Here is an 18,853-nt window from a genome sequence, read left to right on the forward strand (position 1 = left end):
AGTCAAATTGGATAAAGCAATTTAAAACAATTTGTTAGCAAAATAAATAAGATAATAAAGCACAAGTTGAACAAGATGTTAAGGTTCAAGTTGATATTCATCCCTTGTTAAACTATATATAGACCGGTAAAACATTTACTATTGTATGAGATGTTTTGAATAAAAATTAGTGAGAAAAAATTAAAGAAAAAAATAGTAAAAATTTTTATATATGATTTTTTATATAATTTATGTAATATATAAGAAGGTATTATAATTTTTTATATATTTTAAAAATTATCATTTTTACTATTTAGTCATAGTTATTTTTATTATTTATTTTTTTTTACTAAAGATAAGAGACTCAAATCCACAACCTCTTAATTGAGTATGGAGAGATTATGCCATTTGAGTTTGAGCTATAACTCATTGGCATAGTTATTTTTATCATTGTCTAAATTATTTAGTTCAATTGTATCTCTCTCGTTTACAAATTTTAGTTGCATTGTTATGCATGATATCCAACATGAACGATTTAACATGCACTCCACACACTCTGTAAGTTCACAACTTTGAAAGTGATTCGATTCAGTCATTTTTCATATTTATCTTATTATCCAAATTCCAATATCATTTAACAAGTTGCTATAAGCCTATAAGCACTTTGAATTATTCAAAGTAAAAATCTCTTCCAAAATTGATAAACATCAACATAATACAAAGGCACAACAAAAAAGGATAATAAAAAACATAAATTATTTGATGCATGGAACAAGTTACCGTTTTTGCAATTATTTGATGCATGGATTAATTGAAGCAAATATTGTTTGATCCTAGTAAAGGGTACAGAAGACACAAACAAGCGTTGTACATTACAGCAAACAAAGAAATTGAAGCGTTGTACATTACAACAAATAATAATTCACAATTAACAATTTCACATAAAACAACAAATGGATACGAGAGTAATCCAACTGAGATATTCAAAAGCAACTAAATTTATTTAATAAAACTGACCCCTTAATGAAGCAATTTCTGTTTAATCGCATGCAATTCCATTATAACATCTTTAATGTTCATCCGTTGAGAGGGAAATTCTTCGGAACATGCAACTCCAATCCTAGCAAACGACACTAAACACTCCTTGATATTTTGAGGTGTGATCTTTCTTTCTCCTTCATCAAATGGAACCAGCAATCGAGAATCAACAATCTCTGTGATTCCTTCAGGAATTGCCATTTTACAGAACTTGTGCAAGCTCAGACCTTCACCAAATATGGTATCAGTTGGCTTCTTTCCAATGAGCATCTCCAAAAGGAGAATTCCATAGCTATACATGTCTCCTTGCGGTGACACTGAGCCACCTGCTCCATACTCTGTTTGAAAAGCTAAAAAATGAAGGAAAGGAGTACAATGGATATAATACAACAATATCATGATTTTAACTAATTATTCTAAGGGGTTGATAGCCATAGTAAGGTTAAAAACCTAATTCTTAATGTGCTAAGGACTTGGTGAAGTTAGTTGTAAGTAAATTAACGTGAATCTAACATAATATAGAACACAATACCAGGTCATTAACAATACATGAATTAATTAAAGAAATAGTATTATAATATTACCAAAAGCGATCCAAAGCACACATACCTGGTGGAAGATATCCGATGGTTCCCTTAATTGTAGAGGAAGTAGCTTGACCACTGCTAGAACTACTTGCGGCACCATGAATGAGTCTAGCTAATCCAAAGTCTCCCAAATGAGCAACAACTTCATCATCAAGTAGAACATTACTTGGCTTTATATCACAATGAACTACAACTTTCTCTGAATCATTGTGAAGATAATCCAATGCAAAAGCTACATCAAGAGCAATATTTACTCTTTGCATTAGGTTGAGACTCAGATTTGTGGACACGCTATCTTCAATAGTGTTGTGCAACAAGGCTTCTAGATTCCCATTAGGCATGAACTCAAACACTATGGCCTTGAAATCATTCCCTTTGTAATCAACACTTGAACAACAAGTCAATATGTTGACAAGGTTTCTGTGCTTGATTTTTCCTAGAGCTTTGCATTCAACCATGAAACTTTTGGATGCCCCGCTTGTTTGAAGCTTCAACACCTTCACAGCCACAGGTCTCTCAAAATGCACAAGGATTCCTCTATACACAGAACCAAAGCTTCCTGTGCCAACTAAATTGGATGAAGAAAATCCATTGGTTGCTTGATGTAACTCTCCATAAGAAACCTTCACATAGCGATATTGCAAAGCTAGAGAAGTAGTGGTAACTTTTTTACCTTTTTCTTGAAAAGATATATACTTATAAAAGCTACAAAAGAGATTAGTATCCCTCCAAATACAATGAAGAGGATAACTCTCCTTTTAATAGATCTATTGTGTTTCTTCTTTAATGGCAACACAGGGCATGCAGGAAGATTCAATTGAGGTATCCCGCCGCAAAGATCTTTGTTTCCAGTGAGTGATATTGCTGTGATGTTATTAAATACTCCTCCTACCGGGACTTCACCAGAGAGATGGTTGAAAGATAAGTTCAAAGTATTCAGCAAGGTGAGGTTCACAAGTTGATGCGGGATTGAGCTTGAGAAGTTGTTATTAGAAAGGTCTAAGATTTCAAGGGATAGTAGAGATCCCAAAAATGAAGGTATACTTCCATGGAATGAGTTTCCTTCTAGTACGAGCACTGTTAAAGCAGTGCAACCACTAAGTCTCATGGGAATCTCACCAATGAGCTTGTTATCTTGTAAATCCAAGATGGAAAGATGGTTCAAGTTTCCAAGATCAGAAGGAATGGGGCCGGTAAAAGAGTTGGAGTATAGAAACAATTCTATTAAGCCTTGCTGGTAGCCAAATGTTTGATTGGGTATATTACCACTTAAGTTGTTTCCCCATGCAGCAAATTTTTGCATGTTGGTGCAGTATCCAAGTGTAAAGGGAATGAGTCCTTCAAATTTATTTGAGCTCAGATCAACGTCAGACAGCATAGTAAGGTTACCAATGACAAGAGGGATGTTGCCATAGAACTTATTTCCATCCAACCACAACACTCCAAGATTTTTTAGCTTTCCTATTGAATCTGGAATTGTTCCCTCAAGAAAATTCAACTCCATATCAAGTGATGCTAGGTTGACTAGTTTTCCAACTCCTTCAGGTATCCTTCCGGATATTTGATTGGACCCCATAGCAAGCCAAACAAGATTGCTTGATAAGTTGCCTATGAGATCGGTCAATACACCGCCTAAAGAATTGTGATAAAAGCCTAGCTTTTGCAATTGAGTACAATTCTTTAATGAAGAAAGAAAATCCAAATCGTGAGTGCTTCCGCTCCCGAATCTATTAAGACCAACATTGAATCTCCAGAGTTTGTGTAAACTTCCCAAAGTAGGAGAAATTGGTCCATGAAAATCATTTTCTGCAATATCAAACAATTGCAATTCGGAAAGATTGGATATTGAAGATGGAAAAATACCAGTGAATTGGTTCCTTCCACACGCAAAATTTTGAAGATTGGGAAAAGCCAGAGGTATATTTGAGAGAAGATTACCCGCTAATTGGTTGCCCGCTAAATAAAAAGTTTGAATATTTGAAAGGTTGTAAAGTGAAGGAGGAAATAGGCCAGAAAAATTATTTCCACTCAAAGCCAAAAATTTCAAATTCGACAATCTACCCAAAGCCGGAGTTATGCTTCCTTCCATATGATTTTGTAAAAATGACAACTTCTCAAGCGATGAAAGATTCCCCAAAGAAGGCGGGATCTTGCCAACAAAACCGTTGGCTGCAAGCCCCAATTGAGTGAGTTGCACCATAGAACTAAACCATGAAGGGACTTTGCCAGTTAAATTATTGTACATCAATATAATCACCTCAAGGCTTGAACAATTTATCATCTCCACAGGAATATGACCACCAAGATTATTGTTCCTCAAGTCAAGAATCTTCAGCCTCTTTAAACGACCGACTTCTCCTAGAATTTCACCATGCAAGTTGATGTTAGTAAAATTGATCTCCTTGAGGAAGGTTAGATTTCCTAAGGATGGCGCAAGAGTACCACCCCAGTATTGATTTTGCAGTTGTAGAGATGAGACTCTCATGTGGCGGCGACTGCATGTAACGCCCTGCCATTCACAGAAATGTAGAGACTCATTCCATGATGGCAGAGCATGAGGATCGCCATTGGTAAGCTTGTCCTTCAAAGCAAGCAAAGCAATCTTATCGCTCTCTGAACTCAAGGCCACATTCACAGCCAAGGTTTGTGAAGGGATGGATAGGAGAAACATGATGAGAAACACCATCATTATTTTGTTGTAGTGTGACCGTGACAATATGAGCATTGTGCTACAGTGTTAGTATATAGAAAAGGACGATGGTGAAGAAAAATGTAGTACTAGTGTTGTTGCTTCAATTGCTCTAACTGTTATATAGAAGAGAGCAACGGTGAAGAAAAGTATACTGTAGTAGTTGCTTGAATACTCTGTTATATAGATTTCTAATTTGCTTTATTGTAGGATTAATAAAAAATCAATCTGAAAGTGTTACTGTACAACACTACAATAATACTTAAGAAATGAAACGGATATTAATAAATTAAAAACAAATTTTGATATTTTGTGCTTGTGAATGGAAAACTGACTTGGGAGGACCAAGAACGGATAAGATGATATCGGAAGATCACGACTTGCAAGTTGACTTGGGAGTTGGGAGGACTCCACGATCTTTCTTCTGTGTACTTTAATTTAATATATTAGCGAAAATCGGCATCAAGCTAAGATGAACAGGAACATCAAAAATTAAATCTATTTGGTAAGGGAGAAACGAAGGTGAAGAAATTACATATTTGGTTCAAGTAAACAACTAATAAATCTTCCTTTTGAATGTTCTCTAATTTACGCTTCAGCCAAGTGACAAATTCAGCTTATAAATCACACAAATCAATCTAAAAATGTTGAATCTAAAGATAGAGAGTTTTTGTTTACGCATTCAATTCGTTAAAATTTTATTTTTACTCTTCACGTCTAGATCATTAAAATTATCCCAGTCTTCACTCTTACTAAAATTATCCTAGGATTTGCTTTGACTTGAGAGAGTGGCGTAAAGAAAGTTATCTATAAAACTGATTGTTTTGATGTTTTCATCCTTCTTTAGGATCTGTATTGTCCCAACAAATGTGAAGATTATGATCTTGTCTCTAATATTCAAGAGATCATCATTCGGCAATAGAAAATTCAATTTGTCTGGACTCTGCATCAAGCAAACACTGCAGCAAACTGGTTAGCTAATTATGGTGCTAAGATCAGCAATAATAATAAAAAAAACCCCTTATTATGCCAATCTTTGGTGGAGACATGGTTCATTCCAATGTGGACTAAATGCTGTATTATTATCACCATCATTATCATTGTCACTATCATGATCATCGTCATTATCATTATCATCATCATCATCATCATCATTATAATCATTATCATTATCATTATCATCATCATTATTATCATTATCATTATTGCGCATGGTATTTCGAGAAGTTCCGAGATGTCGCCAAGAACGCAATGGGAAAATGAACTTCCAAATGCTACAACCAAAGTCCAAAACCGGAGGCTATCTTGTCTGGCTTGCGATGACCAATAATTCCAAGTAAACCACGATCTTTGTTCACTGAATTTTATATTAATCTTTTCCAAAATATAGTAGTTTAGTCTTCAATTATAAAAAGTACATTATCATTCCTTTTTAGGACAGAGACAGGTTATAAAAGAATTCTGTATGTCCATGGATGCTCTGCTGGTAAGAATCGGCCATCAATGTTGTTTTGATAAAAAATTTTAGTGTCTTCTGCTAGGGTTAATAAAATTTTATACCAATATGTATCTTAAGAGAGAAACATTTTTACTATATGAGTATTACTAGTAATTAATAATTTAAAACACTTTTAAGATTGATAAAGTTGAGTCAAGTCTACTAAAGAGAAGAAAAATCTTCATAGCTTAAAAATTCAGTGTGGCCAGTTTAGCATCACTAGTCTCTTCTCTCTTGTGCATTAAAATGGGATCAAAAAATATATTCTGCAAGTCAAATAAAGCATACTAAAAGAGAATAGAATTGTTAATCCACTCAACAACCCAATTCACACACATTATGTAAGTTCACACTCTAATGGAGCTAAAATCAACGTTGCACATGATTTGTTCCATTCATGCTTCATATTTTTCTAATCCAAATTCCAACATCACTTAACAAGTTGCTAGAAGCATTATCGACCTATTGAATTTATCAAAATTGCAACTTGGATTCAAAATTCAAATAACAAAGACCTAGTTGAGAAAGTACTCATATAAATTCAGTGGTGGCAGCGATCTATCTTCATCAAATCATCAGTGAAGCGATCCTTCTTCGGTGGACTCGGTGGCACAGGGGGCTTCGCTGGTCCTCTCCCCTTCTTATCCCTTGGTCTTGCCTGCTCAAACCACAAAAATTCGAACCAGAAAATCACAAGAGGAAAAATCTCTTCCAAATTGACCAACATCAACAATTCAACATAACACAATGAGTCTAACTAAGAGATTGAATGAGAACCGACATTTCCAAAAGAGTGAGCAAAGCGTTTTCCTTTGGCTGTTTTTCGATCACCTCTGCCGCAGTAAGCTGAGATAACAGTAGAACCGCATAGCAATTAGTTAAAAAACAATGATAATAAAAACAAAATCGATAAGTAGGTTTTAGGGATTGACGAACTTGTAGGTAGTGTTGGAGAAATGATAGAGAAAGAGAGCGAATTGGAAGAGCTTGGCATGGAAGGGGAGAGACTTTTGTTTGGTTGTGGAGAAACCCTAAGTGTTGGTAATAGCTTCGTCGCCATTGACATCGTTCTTCTTCTTCTTCATAGTTCAAATCCCACCTATGATTGGCTAGTTAGGGATAGAATTTTTAGTGTGTGTGAGTGTGTATGACAAAAAAAAAAAAAAAAAAAAAAAACCAAAACCTATCTCTGGCCGAAAATTAAAATTGAATAATTATCTAAATTATTCTCCAATTGTTTTAAAGTGTATATTTTTTTAAAAAAAATTAATACATAAATATATTTTTAAAGTGGCAGCAATTATAATTTTAGAGGAGGAGAGACATATCTTTTTAGAAGAGACTTATATATTAACGATCTCAAAAATATAGTCGCTCAGTCATAGACTGCTGGTACAGATTCAATAAAAAATTTTATGATAAACAGTTAAAAGCATAAGTCAATTTCACCACCACGGATATATAAATTTCATCATCCCCTATATTTGATCCGAATTAATACCCAAACTTAAGAACAACTCATCATATGACATCAACATTTTTACAATTTACAGAATATTATTCATATAGAGACAATGAGCAAGTGCAAGTAAAAAATGATAACTCTACACTTTTTTAATATTGGTAGCTCTTTACTTAAATTATTTTCAGCTTTAAAAGTTTTTAAATTGTAGAGATTAATACATATTTCTATTTTAATAAAGAATTTTTTTAATGTCCACAAATTTGTTTATAATAATAAAGTTTGGATTGTATTTCATATTAAGACTCGTTACATGAAATGTTAGGATACTAAGGAGATATTTTTTCAAGGAACGGTTGATCATGGCGTTTATTCCTTTGAACCGAACAATAAAAGCTCAGTTTTATCAGCTGTAAATGTCACTACTGTTCAAGAAAATGAACATTTTCGTCTTTGGCACTTGAGATTAGGTCACCCTTTCACTAATGTTTTAATAAGAGTCTTGAAGTCGTGTAATACTCCTTTCAAAGTCCCTGATTTGATTTGTAGTTCTTGTTGTCTTGGAAAATTCCAGCAGCTTCTTTTCAATATTTGAAGTACAAAATTTACTAGTCCATTAGAACTTGTTTACACTGATATTTGGGGACCTTCCCCCATTCCTTCAATAAATAGTTCTCGGTGTTACGTACATTTTTTTGATACTTATTCTAAATTCACTTGGATATATTTGTTGCATCATAAATCTCAAATACATGATGTCTATATGCAGTTTATGAAAATAGTAGTGTTTCAACTAGGTGTGAAGATTAAACAAATTCAATTTGATAATGCTAAAAAATTTGTTACTTTAACGAAATTTCTTAGTGATGAAGGTATACAACACATGTTCTTTTGTCCTTATGTCCACCAACAAAATGGTAGTGTAGAGCAAAAATATTGGCACATCACTACAATGGGATTCACTCTTCTTGCTGAAGTTGGCTTGCCACTAAAATTCTGGGGAAAAGCTTTTACTACTGCAACCTACCTCATCAATTTATTACCCACTACTATTTTGAATTTTAGCTCCCCAAACCAAAATTTTTTTGGCAAAACTCAGTCCATAAGCATGCTAAAAGTTTTCGGGTGTTTGTGTTTTTTCACCACTAGCCCTATAACAAAATCAAGCTATAGATTTGGTTAAAGGTCTGTGTTTATTTAAGTCTGGCACCTCAATACAAATGGGTCAAGTGCCTCACAAAATCTGGCAAAATACTCATTATCCAGAATGTGATATTTGAAGAGAAAGTGTTTCCATTCAAAGATTCCAGCTATGGCTTCTTTACCACCACCACCAAACCTGTCCCCATACCTCAACCTATACTAACAATTTCAATTATCCCAACACCATCTCACACACAGTCCCCACTTCTATTACCCCCTCAACTTGAACCACATTCAACTCAACCCAACCCTTCCTCGTCTTCACTTTGACCTTGTCCTACCCTAAACACTCATCCTATGATCACGAGAGCTAAAAGTGATAAATTTCAAATCCAAATTATTTTCAACTGAACTCAAGCAGCTTGCACCAAAAACAGCAAAATAAGCCCTTTTTCATACCTCATTGGAAGCAGCCATGGATGAAGAATATGCTGCCTTAATGAGGAATCATACCTAGGATGTTATTGAGTTGCCTATAAACCGAAAACCCAGTGGTAATAAGTGGGTGTTTCGAGTAAAGTATCACCCGAATGACTCTATAAACAAATACAAGGCACGGCTTGTAGCTTAAGGTTTTCACCAGAGACCATGGAGTGATTTTAAAGAGACCTTTAGCCTTGTTGTTCGCCCTACCACTATAAGGATTCTGCTCACTATTGCACTTACTCATGGCTAGCCTATCAAACAGTTAGACATTAATAATGCTTTCCTTAATGGAGAGCTTTGTGAAGAAGTTTATATGCAACAGCCCTATGATTATGAAGTTGGTGATTTTAAATTAGTGTGCAAGCTGACCCGCTCTCTCTACGATTTAAAGCAAGCGTTGCGGGTCTGGTTTGAAAGGATGACAGGTGAATTACGAAAATTTTATTTTACAGCAACAAAATCCGATGTCTCTTTTCTTTACCGGGCTAGATCTTTAGGCACCATCTTCATTCTACTCTATGTGAACGATATTATTGTCATCGAGACATCACCACTGTTATCTCTACTCTTATTCAGCAGGTTAATGCTAGTTTTCTCTTAAAGACATGGGTAATTTGCATTTTTTTTCTAGAAGTTGAAGTTAGACCAGTTAGCAATAGTCTTTTACTTATCCAATCCAAATATATTTTGGATGTTCTGAAGAAGGCTGGTTTAAAAAATTGCAAGTCATTTCCCACGCCTATGACGTATAATTTGAAGTTAACATCCACTGATGGTGAACTCTTTGAGAACCCAAGTCTCTACCGTTCTATTGTGTGAAGCCTCTAGTATCTTAATGTGACCAGGCCTAAATTAGCTTATCTGGTTAATAAGGTCTGTCTGTTCATGCAGCAGCCTCGACAGCTACATTGGAAAGCTGTAAAGCGTATTTTTCGGTATCTTTAAGAGTCAATTACTTTAGGATTGCATCTTCAATCAACACCTTTTTTCAAGCTTGTCGGCTACACTTACTCAGATTGGGCCTTGAACATTGAAAATCGAAAGTCCACCTCTGATTTTTGTGTCTATTTCGGACCGAACTTAATTTCTTGTTCCTCTCGAAAGCAAGCCTTAGCCTCTCGCAGCAGCACAGAGGTTAAGTACAAAAGGGTGTGCAACTTAGTCACTGAACTACTTGCTATCAAGAAGCTTTTGTTTGAAATTCATATTACACTGCCTGTCTCTATAATATACTATGATAATCAAGGAGCAGTGCTTATAGTAGCCAATCTGGTGCAACACTCACGATCTAAATACTTTGAGTTTGATCTTCATTTTCTCAGAGATAATGTTGCAAAAGAAAGACTGTAAGTCACTCACATTCCTAGTGATGCCCAGGTTATGACCAAAGCTGACTCCTCCACCAAATTTTTGGAATTTCATAACAAAATTAGGCGGTAGAATTTCAGCACCCTAAGTTTGAGGAAGGTGAAAGGAGTAAAGTATATATAGCTTGTAATTAGCTACTAATAACCTATATAGCCAATAATCAGTTATAGTTAGTAAAGTGTGTATATAAATACATTAAGTCCATAATTGTAATTAGTTAATCAACCTAATACACACATGTTTATATTCAAAACCTTCTCTTCATTTCTCTCTCTCTCTTCTAGGATTTGATGCTTTTCATGAAAAAAATTTGTAACTAAAGAGAGCTTTTTTTTTGTATAATTTAAAAATAAAAAAAGAGTTATGTAACTTTCTTTAATTCATTTGTAAATTAATATTTTTAAGAGAAATTTTTGGGACTAGCAATTTTTAGTAGTTTTGACCATCATAGCTAGCACAAATAATAATTTTTTTTAATAAATAAATTTTACTAATTCATGTGTCCAAATTCTGAAAAATATTAGTATAAACTATATCGATTTATGTGTGCAAAATTTTGATAAATATAGATACAAATTATGTATTTTTATGTATAAAATGTCTATAAATATGAATGCAAATTATTGTTCGTCAAGTATATATTTGTCAATAATAATATTTGTCAATCTTGTAGCACTATTCATATTCTAGTTCAACTTATCATTACTCTATCCATGATTCTATATCCCTTTTAGTTACTTGCAAATTTATTTATCCATATATTTACATTATGTCATATATATTATTCAAATATATATAATACTTAAAATTATTAATAATAATAATAACATTTTATTTATTCAATTATTATATTTAAAAATTGGCATGTTTTTAATTATTTACATACTTATTTATTTTTTCTATTAATCTATTAAATACTTCTAAATTCTAATAGTATCTAATTTATACACTGGTATATCTATTAAAATAGTTAAAAAACACGAACAAAGAGAAAATTTATAAAAGGTCTAATTATGCAATGTTATATGTAAATGGATCTTGGATTTGAGCGTGGTGAAATTGAGTTGATTTTTTTTTAATTCATAATTAAGTGAAATAATTACATGAATGAAAATTTGGAATAAAAAATTGGAGAATTATGTATTTAAAATGTACATTGTCTTTGATTTTATAGTTTTTTGTTCCTTATAAAATTTTATATTTATACATTTTAACTATTTGATAAAATATTTGACCTAATTATAAATTAGATTTTTATTATTGGTTTGGATTGAGAAGATAGATTATCTTCAATCATAATAATGTACATGTTCATTGGTAATCAACAGATATTAATTAATCTTCTTTCTTTTTAATATTAACTTTTTACTAAATTGAAAATTCAATTAATAAGTAGATCACCACATTTGAATTAGGATTCATTAAGTCGAACTGACTTTTCTTAATTTATAAAAGTTGACAAATTACATTTATTCTTAATAATTATTATATTGTGATTATTGATAAGAATAATAATTTTTAACCCTCAATCTTAGTCAATATTTTTTTTCTTAATCAAATTACATCATACACACACTCCTTCTCTTTTGCATGGTTCCATATAACAACTTTCTAATCATGCTTCTAAAATCAAATTCAACATTCTACTATAATTAATTAATTATACTCTATGGCCGCCTAACCTTCCACATCATAACATTTTACTCTTTATGAAAAAAAAAACACTATATGTTAGGATGATTAACAATTAACAGAATAATATTTCTCTATTTACGTATAAAAATTTTTTTGAATAAAGTATCGTTTTTGTCCCCAACGTTTTGGGTAAGTTCTAAAGTTGTCCGATCCCTAACGTTTCAATCGTCCTATTTAAGTCCCTAACGTTTCAAAACTGATTCAATGTTGTCCTATCGTTAGGGATCCGTTAACAGAATTGACGACAGGACAAAATTGAGACGATTTTGAAACGTTAGAAACTTAAATAGGACGAAAACGTTGGGGACAAAAATGATACATAGAAATAAATTTTAATTTTATCCTTTAATAATATCAATTTTTTATTATACATAGTATTCAATTATTTTTTAATCATATCTAAATAAATTACACTTAATCATATTACTTTCATTTTAAATAAATTAATTTTTTTATAATTTTACTTTTAAAAATTTTTAGTTATCATGAAATATTTGTAAAATGACTAGTATATAAACTTGTAGAAAAGAAAAAAAATAATATATATACAATAAAATATAAATTATACCTTTTGTCTCTAATGTATCAAAATTCTTTCAAATTATAAAAAAAAATAAATTTATTTAAAATGAAAGTAATGTGATTAAGTGTAATTTATTTAGATGTAATTAAAAAATAATTGAATACTATGTATAGTAAAAAATTAATATTATAGAAAGATAAAATTAAATTAAAATTTGTTTTTATGTATCGTTTTTGTCCCTAACATTTCGTCCTATTTAAGTCCCTAACGTTTCAAAATAGTCTCAATTTTGTTCCGCTGTTAATTCTGTTAACGGATCCCTAATGACAGGACAACATTGAGTCAATTTTGAAACGTTAGGAACTTAAATATGACGATTGAAACGTTAAGGACAATTTTAAGATTTACCCCAAACGTTGGGAACAAAAACGATACTTTACTCAAAAATTTTTCAACTCAATTTTACCATCATTAAACCCAAGGTCCATTTACATCTAAACCTTGCATAATTAGATTCTTCTTATAAAAGTTCTCTTTGTTCGTGTTTTTTATTCATTTTAATACATGTACTAGTAATTTAATTAATACTATTAGAATTTAGAAGTATTTGAATTTTTAAATATACTTAATGATTGAATAAATAAAATAATAATAATAATAATAATAATAATAATAATAATATTATTATTATTATTATTATTATTATTATTAACAATTTTAAGCATTATATTTAGAGTAAGTCACCGAAATAAATTGACCAATATTGCTAAAATACAACTCTTATACCTTAAAGACACAAACGCAACTTTTACTATTTTATAAAAACTACAAAAGGGGTATAGTGAATTAGGATTTGCACGTAAACGGCTACACTTTATAACAGTTTACGTTGAAACACAATAAAGAAGAAACTGCGCCACTCCTCCAACGGTTTTTTCACGAATTCCTAAATTACATAAATTGCGGTATCTGTATAGTGGTTTATGTTTGCCTATAAATTCACCGGACTTAGTAGCGAATTCTTCATTTCGATTGAAAACCAAATATTTTAGAGAGAGAAGTTGTTTGTTTAGAGAGAAAGAGTTGTGGATTGAGAGAGAAGGAGACAAAGACTTGGAGAAGATTTGAACACTTGAAATTCCTAAGGTACTGGACCATAGCGGTTGAAGGTAGCCTGTACTAACTCAACAGTGATGCGCACGTTGTCGGTGGCATCAATGAAGAGGTAAGTTTATTTTCTTTTAGTTATTAAATGGGATAAGTATTGTTTTGGTTCCTAAGGTTTAGGATAAAAATCAAATTCATCCCCAACATTATTTTGAATTTAAAATCGTCCCCAACGTTTCATTTCATATTAAAATCGTCTATTTTAATAAAATTTTTAATTTTATTACTAAATTACTCCTAACAAAAAAATTATGATTTTTTTTAAAAGGAAAGAACGCGAGGGAAGGGGGAGAAAGGAAGAGGAAAAAGGAAGAGGGAGGAGGGAAGGGAAGGGGGGAGGGGAAGAAGAAGCTTAGAGCCGCTGCCGTCGTCGCCGTCGGGAGTCAGAACCAGAGGGAGAGAGAGCTCCCGAGAGAAAGAGGAGACGCGAGCCAAGGAGAGAGCTCACCGTCGCGCTCCGCCATTGCCGCCACTTCGCGTTCTCGCCGCTGCGCCTCGCTTCTGCTTCTGCTTCTTGCTTCTGCTTCCACTTCTACTTCTGATTCTGCTTTTGCTTCTGCTTCTACACTTTTGTGTCTGCTTCTACTTCTGTTTCTACTTCTAATTCTAATTTTGATTTGTTATTTTCTTATTTCATTGTTGTGGTGTGTTGATTTTGTTGTTGAATTTGATGTTGTTATTTTTGAATTTAAATAATGTGTGATTGTTGGTGTTCTTGAATCTGATTATTGGTATTTTGTGGGAGTAAGGGAGGAGGTGGTGGTAAAGGTGGTGGTGGTGGTGGTGGAGTGTATTTTTGTCTGTAAAAAGTCAATAGGATGATTTTAATACCAAATAAAATATTGGAGACGATTCTAATCCAAAATAATGTTGGGAACGAATTTGATTTTGTAAACTCCGCTAAAATCGGTAAATAATTAGTTAATAAATTGAATTTTAATTAGAAAAGCTAAATATGAAAAACTAATATCAAAATAGGATAGAGCTTGTCAAAATGAGAATTTTGATACCAATTTCAAAAATTTAGTCCAAAATCGGACCGAAAGAACTGAACCGGTTGAACTGGAACCCAAACCGGGACCGTGGGTCCAATCGGACCCATAATTAAAAAGAAGCAGCAGCTTCTTCTCCTTCATTTGCATCCAATGAAGCCAGCAGAATTGGGGGAAAGGGGAGAGGAGATCTCAAACCCTCACAACCTTTGATCCACCATAACTCCTCCATTCGGGCTCCGATCGCCGCACCGTTTATGGCCACGCGCTCAGCGCGTCGAGCTTTACCTTTCTATCTGATCAATTTCACTGGTAAGTCTTATATTTGATTCAGAATTTTTATTCCCCTTTCTTTGGTGAAATTGAAATTCTATAGTGAAATCTTGTCTAATTGTGTTTTAGGCTCAAGTTAGCTTCCAAGAATTATGGGCTCAAGCTATTGAGCACATAGGTATGGTAAGGAAACTCTAACCCTAGCTCAATCTTGTATTTATAATGGAAAAACTGAAATTGGAACATGTATATGTATTAAGTGTTGATTAAGTGGGTATATATGCTTTGGAATTGAATTGGGAATATTTGGAGGCTTGTTGGTGATCAAAGCTTGGTTTGTGGCTGTTTTAATTGAGCTTGGAGGGACAGTGTTTTGTGTTGTGAGGCTGCCTTGGGTGAAACTATGTGATCGGCCAAGGTATGGTTTAAGTTTCACATGTTTAATATTTACGGTGTTGTGAAAACTTAGGTTAGAGGAACCATAGGATAGGTTGAATTTGTTAATTGCATTTAATGAGTAGTTTTGTAATATTGTTGGAATAAATTGTTGATGAACATATATTGGAATTATGAAGTATTGAGGTTATTAATTTTATGCTCTTGGACTTGCTTATGATGGGTTGTGTTGATGTTGATATATATTGATGGATTATGGTTGGTATTTTTTAATAAAGAGTTGTTCGTGAGTTGATGGAATAATGTGTGTGAAGAGTTGAATTATGTTAATGGAATTCAATTGTTATATGTTGATAGAGGGTTGATAAATATATGATGAAGGTTGGTATAGGTGAAGAGTTGTTATAAATAAAAGAGGGGTTATTGATGTATGAGGTAAATGTTGATATTTATTAATGATCAAGATTTGTTGAGTTGGTTAAAGGTTATATTGGCAATGGTTGTTGATGAATTGGGTTGATATGGTATTATAATGCAAGTTTTAATGGTAAGAAACTTAAGTTGATGAAAATGAGGTTTGGTTGGGAATTGGTTAAAAACCAATTTTTGATAAACTTTGGAAGTCCATAATTTACTCCTCAAATTTTGGATTGAGTTGTGGTTTGTTGCAAACGAAAGATGGTTTTGTAAATTTTTAAACGATATCAATTTTGTGAAAAATGGAATTTTGCGGAGAAAGTTATGGATAATGAAAATTTGATACATGAAACTGGAAAGCAGGGGTTAAAATCTGGTTGCTGCAAGCTTTCAAGGCATTCTGCCAAATTTTTTTGGGAAAAACGCTCATCCACGCGTACGCGTGGTGTGGAATTTTGGTGACGCATGCGCGAGAAGCATGCGTACGCGTGTGTGCATATTCACGCATACGCATGACTCACGCGTACGCATGACTTGATGTACGCTCCACGCGTGCGCGTGGCCTACGCGTACGCATGGATGCTGTCTGCTACAAAAACTGATTTTGACTGTTTTTAAACCAATTTTTCACTTCTAAACCTCCATTTTCTTTCCTTAAAGCTTAAAGTATGGTTTTAGGTCCAGTGGATAAAAGAAGCTAGAAAAACAAGATATCTTGAGGGTGAAGAAAGTTCTAAATGGTGGCTTTTATAAAGGAAATAAGTATATTAACGAAGTTTAACGCTAAGACTTGATAATTGATGATGTATTGATAATAAAATTTTCATGGCTTATGAATAATAATATCTGAGATACGAGTTTTTCTGGGTAAAAATCATGGCTCGCCACCACGTGCTCCAGGTTGAATCTCGATACTCTGTTGACCCTACGTCGTAAGGATGAACGGGCACGTATAAATTTCCGGGTATGGATAGCCCCCATTGAGAGATTATATGATGATTGAATGTGAAATCTATGCATAGACTCTTGGGGATGCGCGACGGAAGACAGTCTAAGATTTTCGGACTTGTCGAGTTTCTCATATGCATTTGTTTGTTTTGATTGCTATGCATTTTCTGGGTTTGCCTAATTGATATATACCACATGCTACCTGTTATACTTGCTATTTGTACTATCTGCTCATTATTTGTGCGTAAACTTATTTGGTTTCTTGTTTTTGTTGCATTATGAATGATGGAGGGATGGAGAAAATGGAGAAATGGCTTGGTGTTAGGATAGGATTGAAATTGAGTAAGTTAGGTAGATTTAGAATACCTACCCCTGTTTATGGTTTCTGTTTAGTAATTAAGTTGGATAATTGAATAACGGAGTTCTAGGATTTACTACGGCATTCTCAGGACCTTATTTATTATACGCATGGCACTTTTACCATGCTGAGAACCTCTGGTTCTCACTCCATATTGTATTGTGGTTTTTCAGATGCAGGTCGAGAGGCTCCTCGCTAGGCGTCTGAGTCCTGGGAAGCGAAGTAGTCCTTGGGTGTATTTTGGTTTTCTGTTTGTATATATGTATATATGTGTTTAGCTTACTCTCTAAGTAACTTATGTATGCTGCTCTGCTTAGAGGTTGAGGGAGAGATAGGAGTTTACTTTGGTATTTTGGTGTATTTTGCGGATACTTATGTATGTTTATATGTATATATATATCCTCCGGCCAGCCTTAGCTTCGCAAGCTGAGTCAGGGGCTAGTTATGCTGTTTCCTTGGCTTTCCTTTACTATTTTGCTTATCTTTATCATTTTCCTATTAGGTTTCTTAGCACGCAAGTAATCATTTCCATTGAGCATTGCGCTTTTAATTTTCGCGATTTTTGTTTACTGTTTTGTTTCAAGGCTCCTAGTATATTATCCTCTTTTCTATTAGGTATTTATTTTGTTGTTTAGAGGTCCGTAACACCACACTATCTCTGTTCTATGACTTAAGCGTAAAACTCTGTGTAGTAGGGTGTTACAGATTTTGATCCTAAACTTTAGGGATCAAAACAATACTTATCCCTTATTAAATTTTATAACATAATATGTAGTATTTAGGGTGCAGTAATTAGAATACAGAATTTAAGATTTGCTTAGTATTTAAAATTTAAGATTTAAAATTTAAAATTTAAAATTTAGGAATCTAGGAATTTAAGATTTGCCGCGGTTTATGTAATTTAGGAATTCGTGAGGAAATCGCTGGAGGGGTGCCGTGGTTTAAGTAGAATGTTTATCTTTCAATAATTGAGATTTAGGGTTCAAATTTTAAATATAGTGTTTATGGTTCGCAGGGTTAATTTTTAAATATAGTATTTAAAAACTAAGAATTAAAATTTTAAATTTTAAATTTTAAAATTAGAAGTTTCGAAGCACCCCACCATAGTCGACTAAGGATTCGCCGCTGATGCCCCAAAACTGTCGACGCCATCTTCCAACTTGGCATACAGCTCGTGTATTCTCACTTCCGAAAAACTACGCCGACAAAGAAACAAAACCTGCATATCTTGTCCGACCCTATTACAAATGTTTCATACTTCACACCAGTTGGCATAATCGCAATCGAAATCTTGTAGAACAACTTCTTCATCCACTTGGTCCCACACAACCCCGCCTTCTGCAATATACTCATTTTTAACTCTGACAACGTATTTGTTGACCGGATAAAAATACTCATCGGTTCTCTATCAGTGAACTTAATACTGTGCCTTTTGCTTTTTTGAATTTTTTCATAGTAATAGATTAGAACCAAAAACTCTCCTCACTATTCATTTGTAAATTTGTGAAAATGACAATTTACAACTACACTCCCTCCCGCTTGGTATTTATAGACAATTCTAACCGAACATAAACTGTTAGAGGGGTGCCGCAGTTTCCTTAATATAGTAATCGTAAAGAAACTGCTATAGAAGTGCCGTGGTTTCTTCTCAGCTCAATTTTTTCAGAAACCGCAGGTTGCAGCGGTTTTTAAGCTCATTATTATTGTTATTGGTATTAAAACTCTTTATTTTTTCTTTCGAGTTCGGTTAAGAAAAAAGAATCAATCACAAAAGAACCTCAAGGAGTCAAGGTTTCGAGGACCAACTTATATGTAAAGAATGATCAACATAAAT

The 18,853-nt window shown here is 33.3% G+C and overlaps 1 protein-coding gene and 1 pseudogene across 1 annotated transcript; both read right to left on the bottom strand.

Moving 5' to 3' along the window:
• Positions 1-860: 860 nt before the first annotated feature.
• LOC130941775 (probable LRR receptor-like serine/threonine-protein kinase At3g47570) lies at positions 861-4,371 on the bottom strand (annotated as a pseudogene).
• Positions 4,372-5,993: 1,622 nt separating this feature from the next.
• On the bottom strand, positions 5,994-6,938 carry LOC130941786 (30S ribosomal protein S31, chloroplastic-like). The gene is made up of 3 exons (XM_057870375.1): positions 6,728-6,938; positions 6,573-6,637; positions 5,994-6,449 (listed from the first exon to the last, which is right to left on the bottom strand). Exons 1-3 carry the CDS (start codon positions 6,855-6,857, stop codon positions 6,333-6,335), a joined length of 312 nt encoding a protein of 103 aa, XP_057726358.1. The 5' UTR covers positions 6,858-6,938; the 3' UTR covers positions 5,994-6,332.
• Between the last annotated feature and the right edge of the window lie 11,915 nt (positions 6,939-18,853).

This window comes from Arachis stenosperma, chromosome 7 (assembly GCF_014773155.1).
Source record: "Arachis stenosperma cultivar V10309 chromosome 7, arast.V10309.gnm1.PFL2, whole genome shotgun sequence".
Classification (NCBI taxonomy): domain Eukaryota; kingdom Viridiplantae; phylum Streptophyta; class Magnoliopsida; order Fabales; family Fabaceae; genus Arachis; species Arachis stenosperma.

Coding starts and splice junctions, on each gene's coding strand:
- LOC130941786 (XM_057870375.1), bottom strand. CDS start 6,857: ATGTCAATGGCGACGAAGCTATTACCAACACTTAGGGTTTCTCCACAA. Junction 6,638..6,727: donor TTCTCCAACACTACCTACAA/GTTCGTCAATCC, acceptor CTGTTATCTCAG/CTTACTGCGGCAGAGGTGAT. Junction 6,450..6,572: donor TTGCTCACTCTTTTGGAAAT/GTCGGTTCTCAT, acceptor TGGTTTGAGCAG/GCAAGACCAAGGGATAAGAA.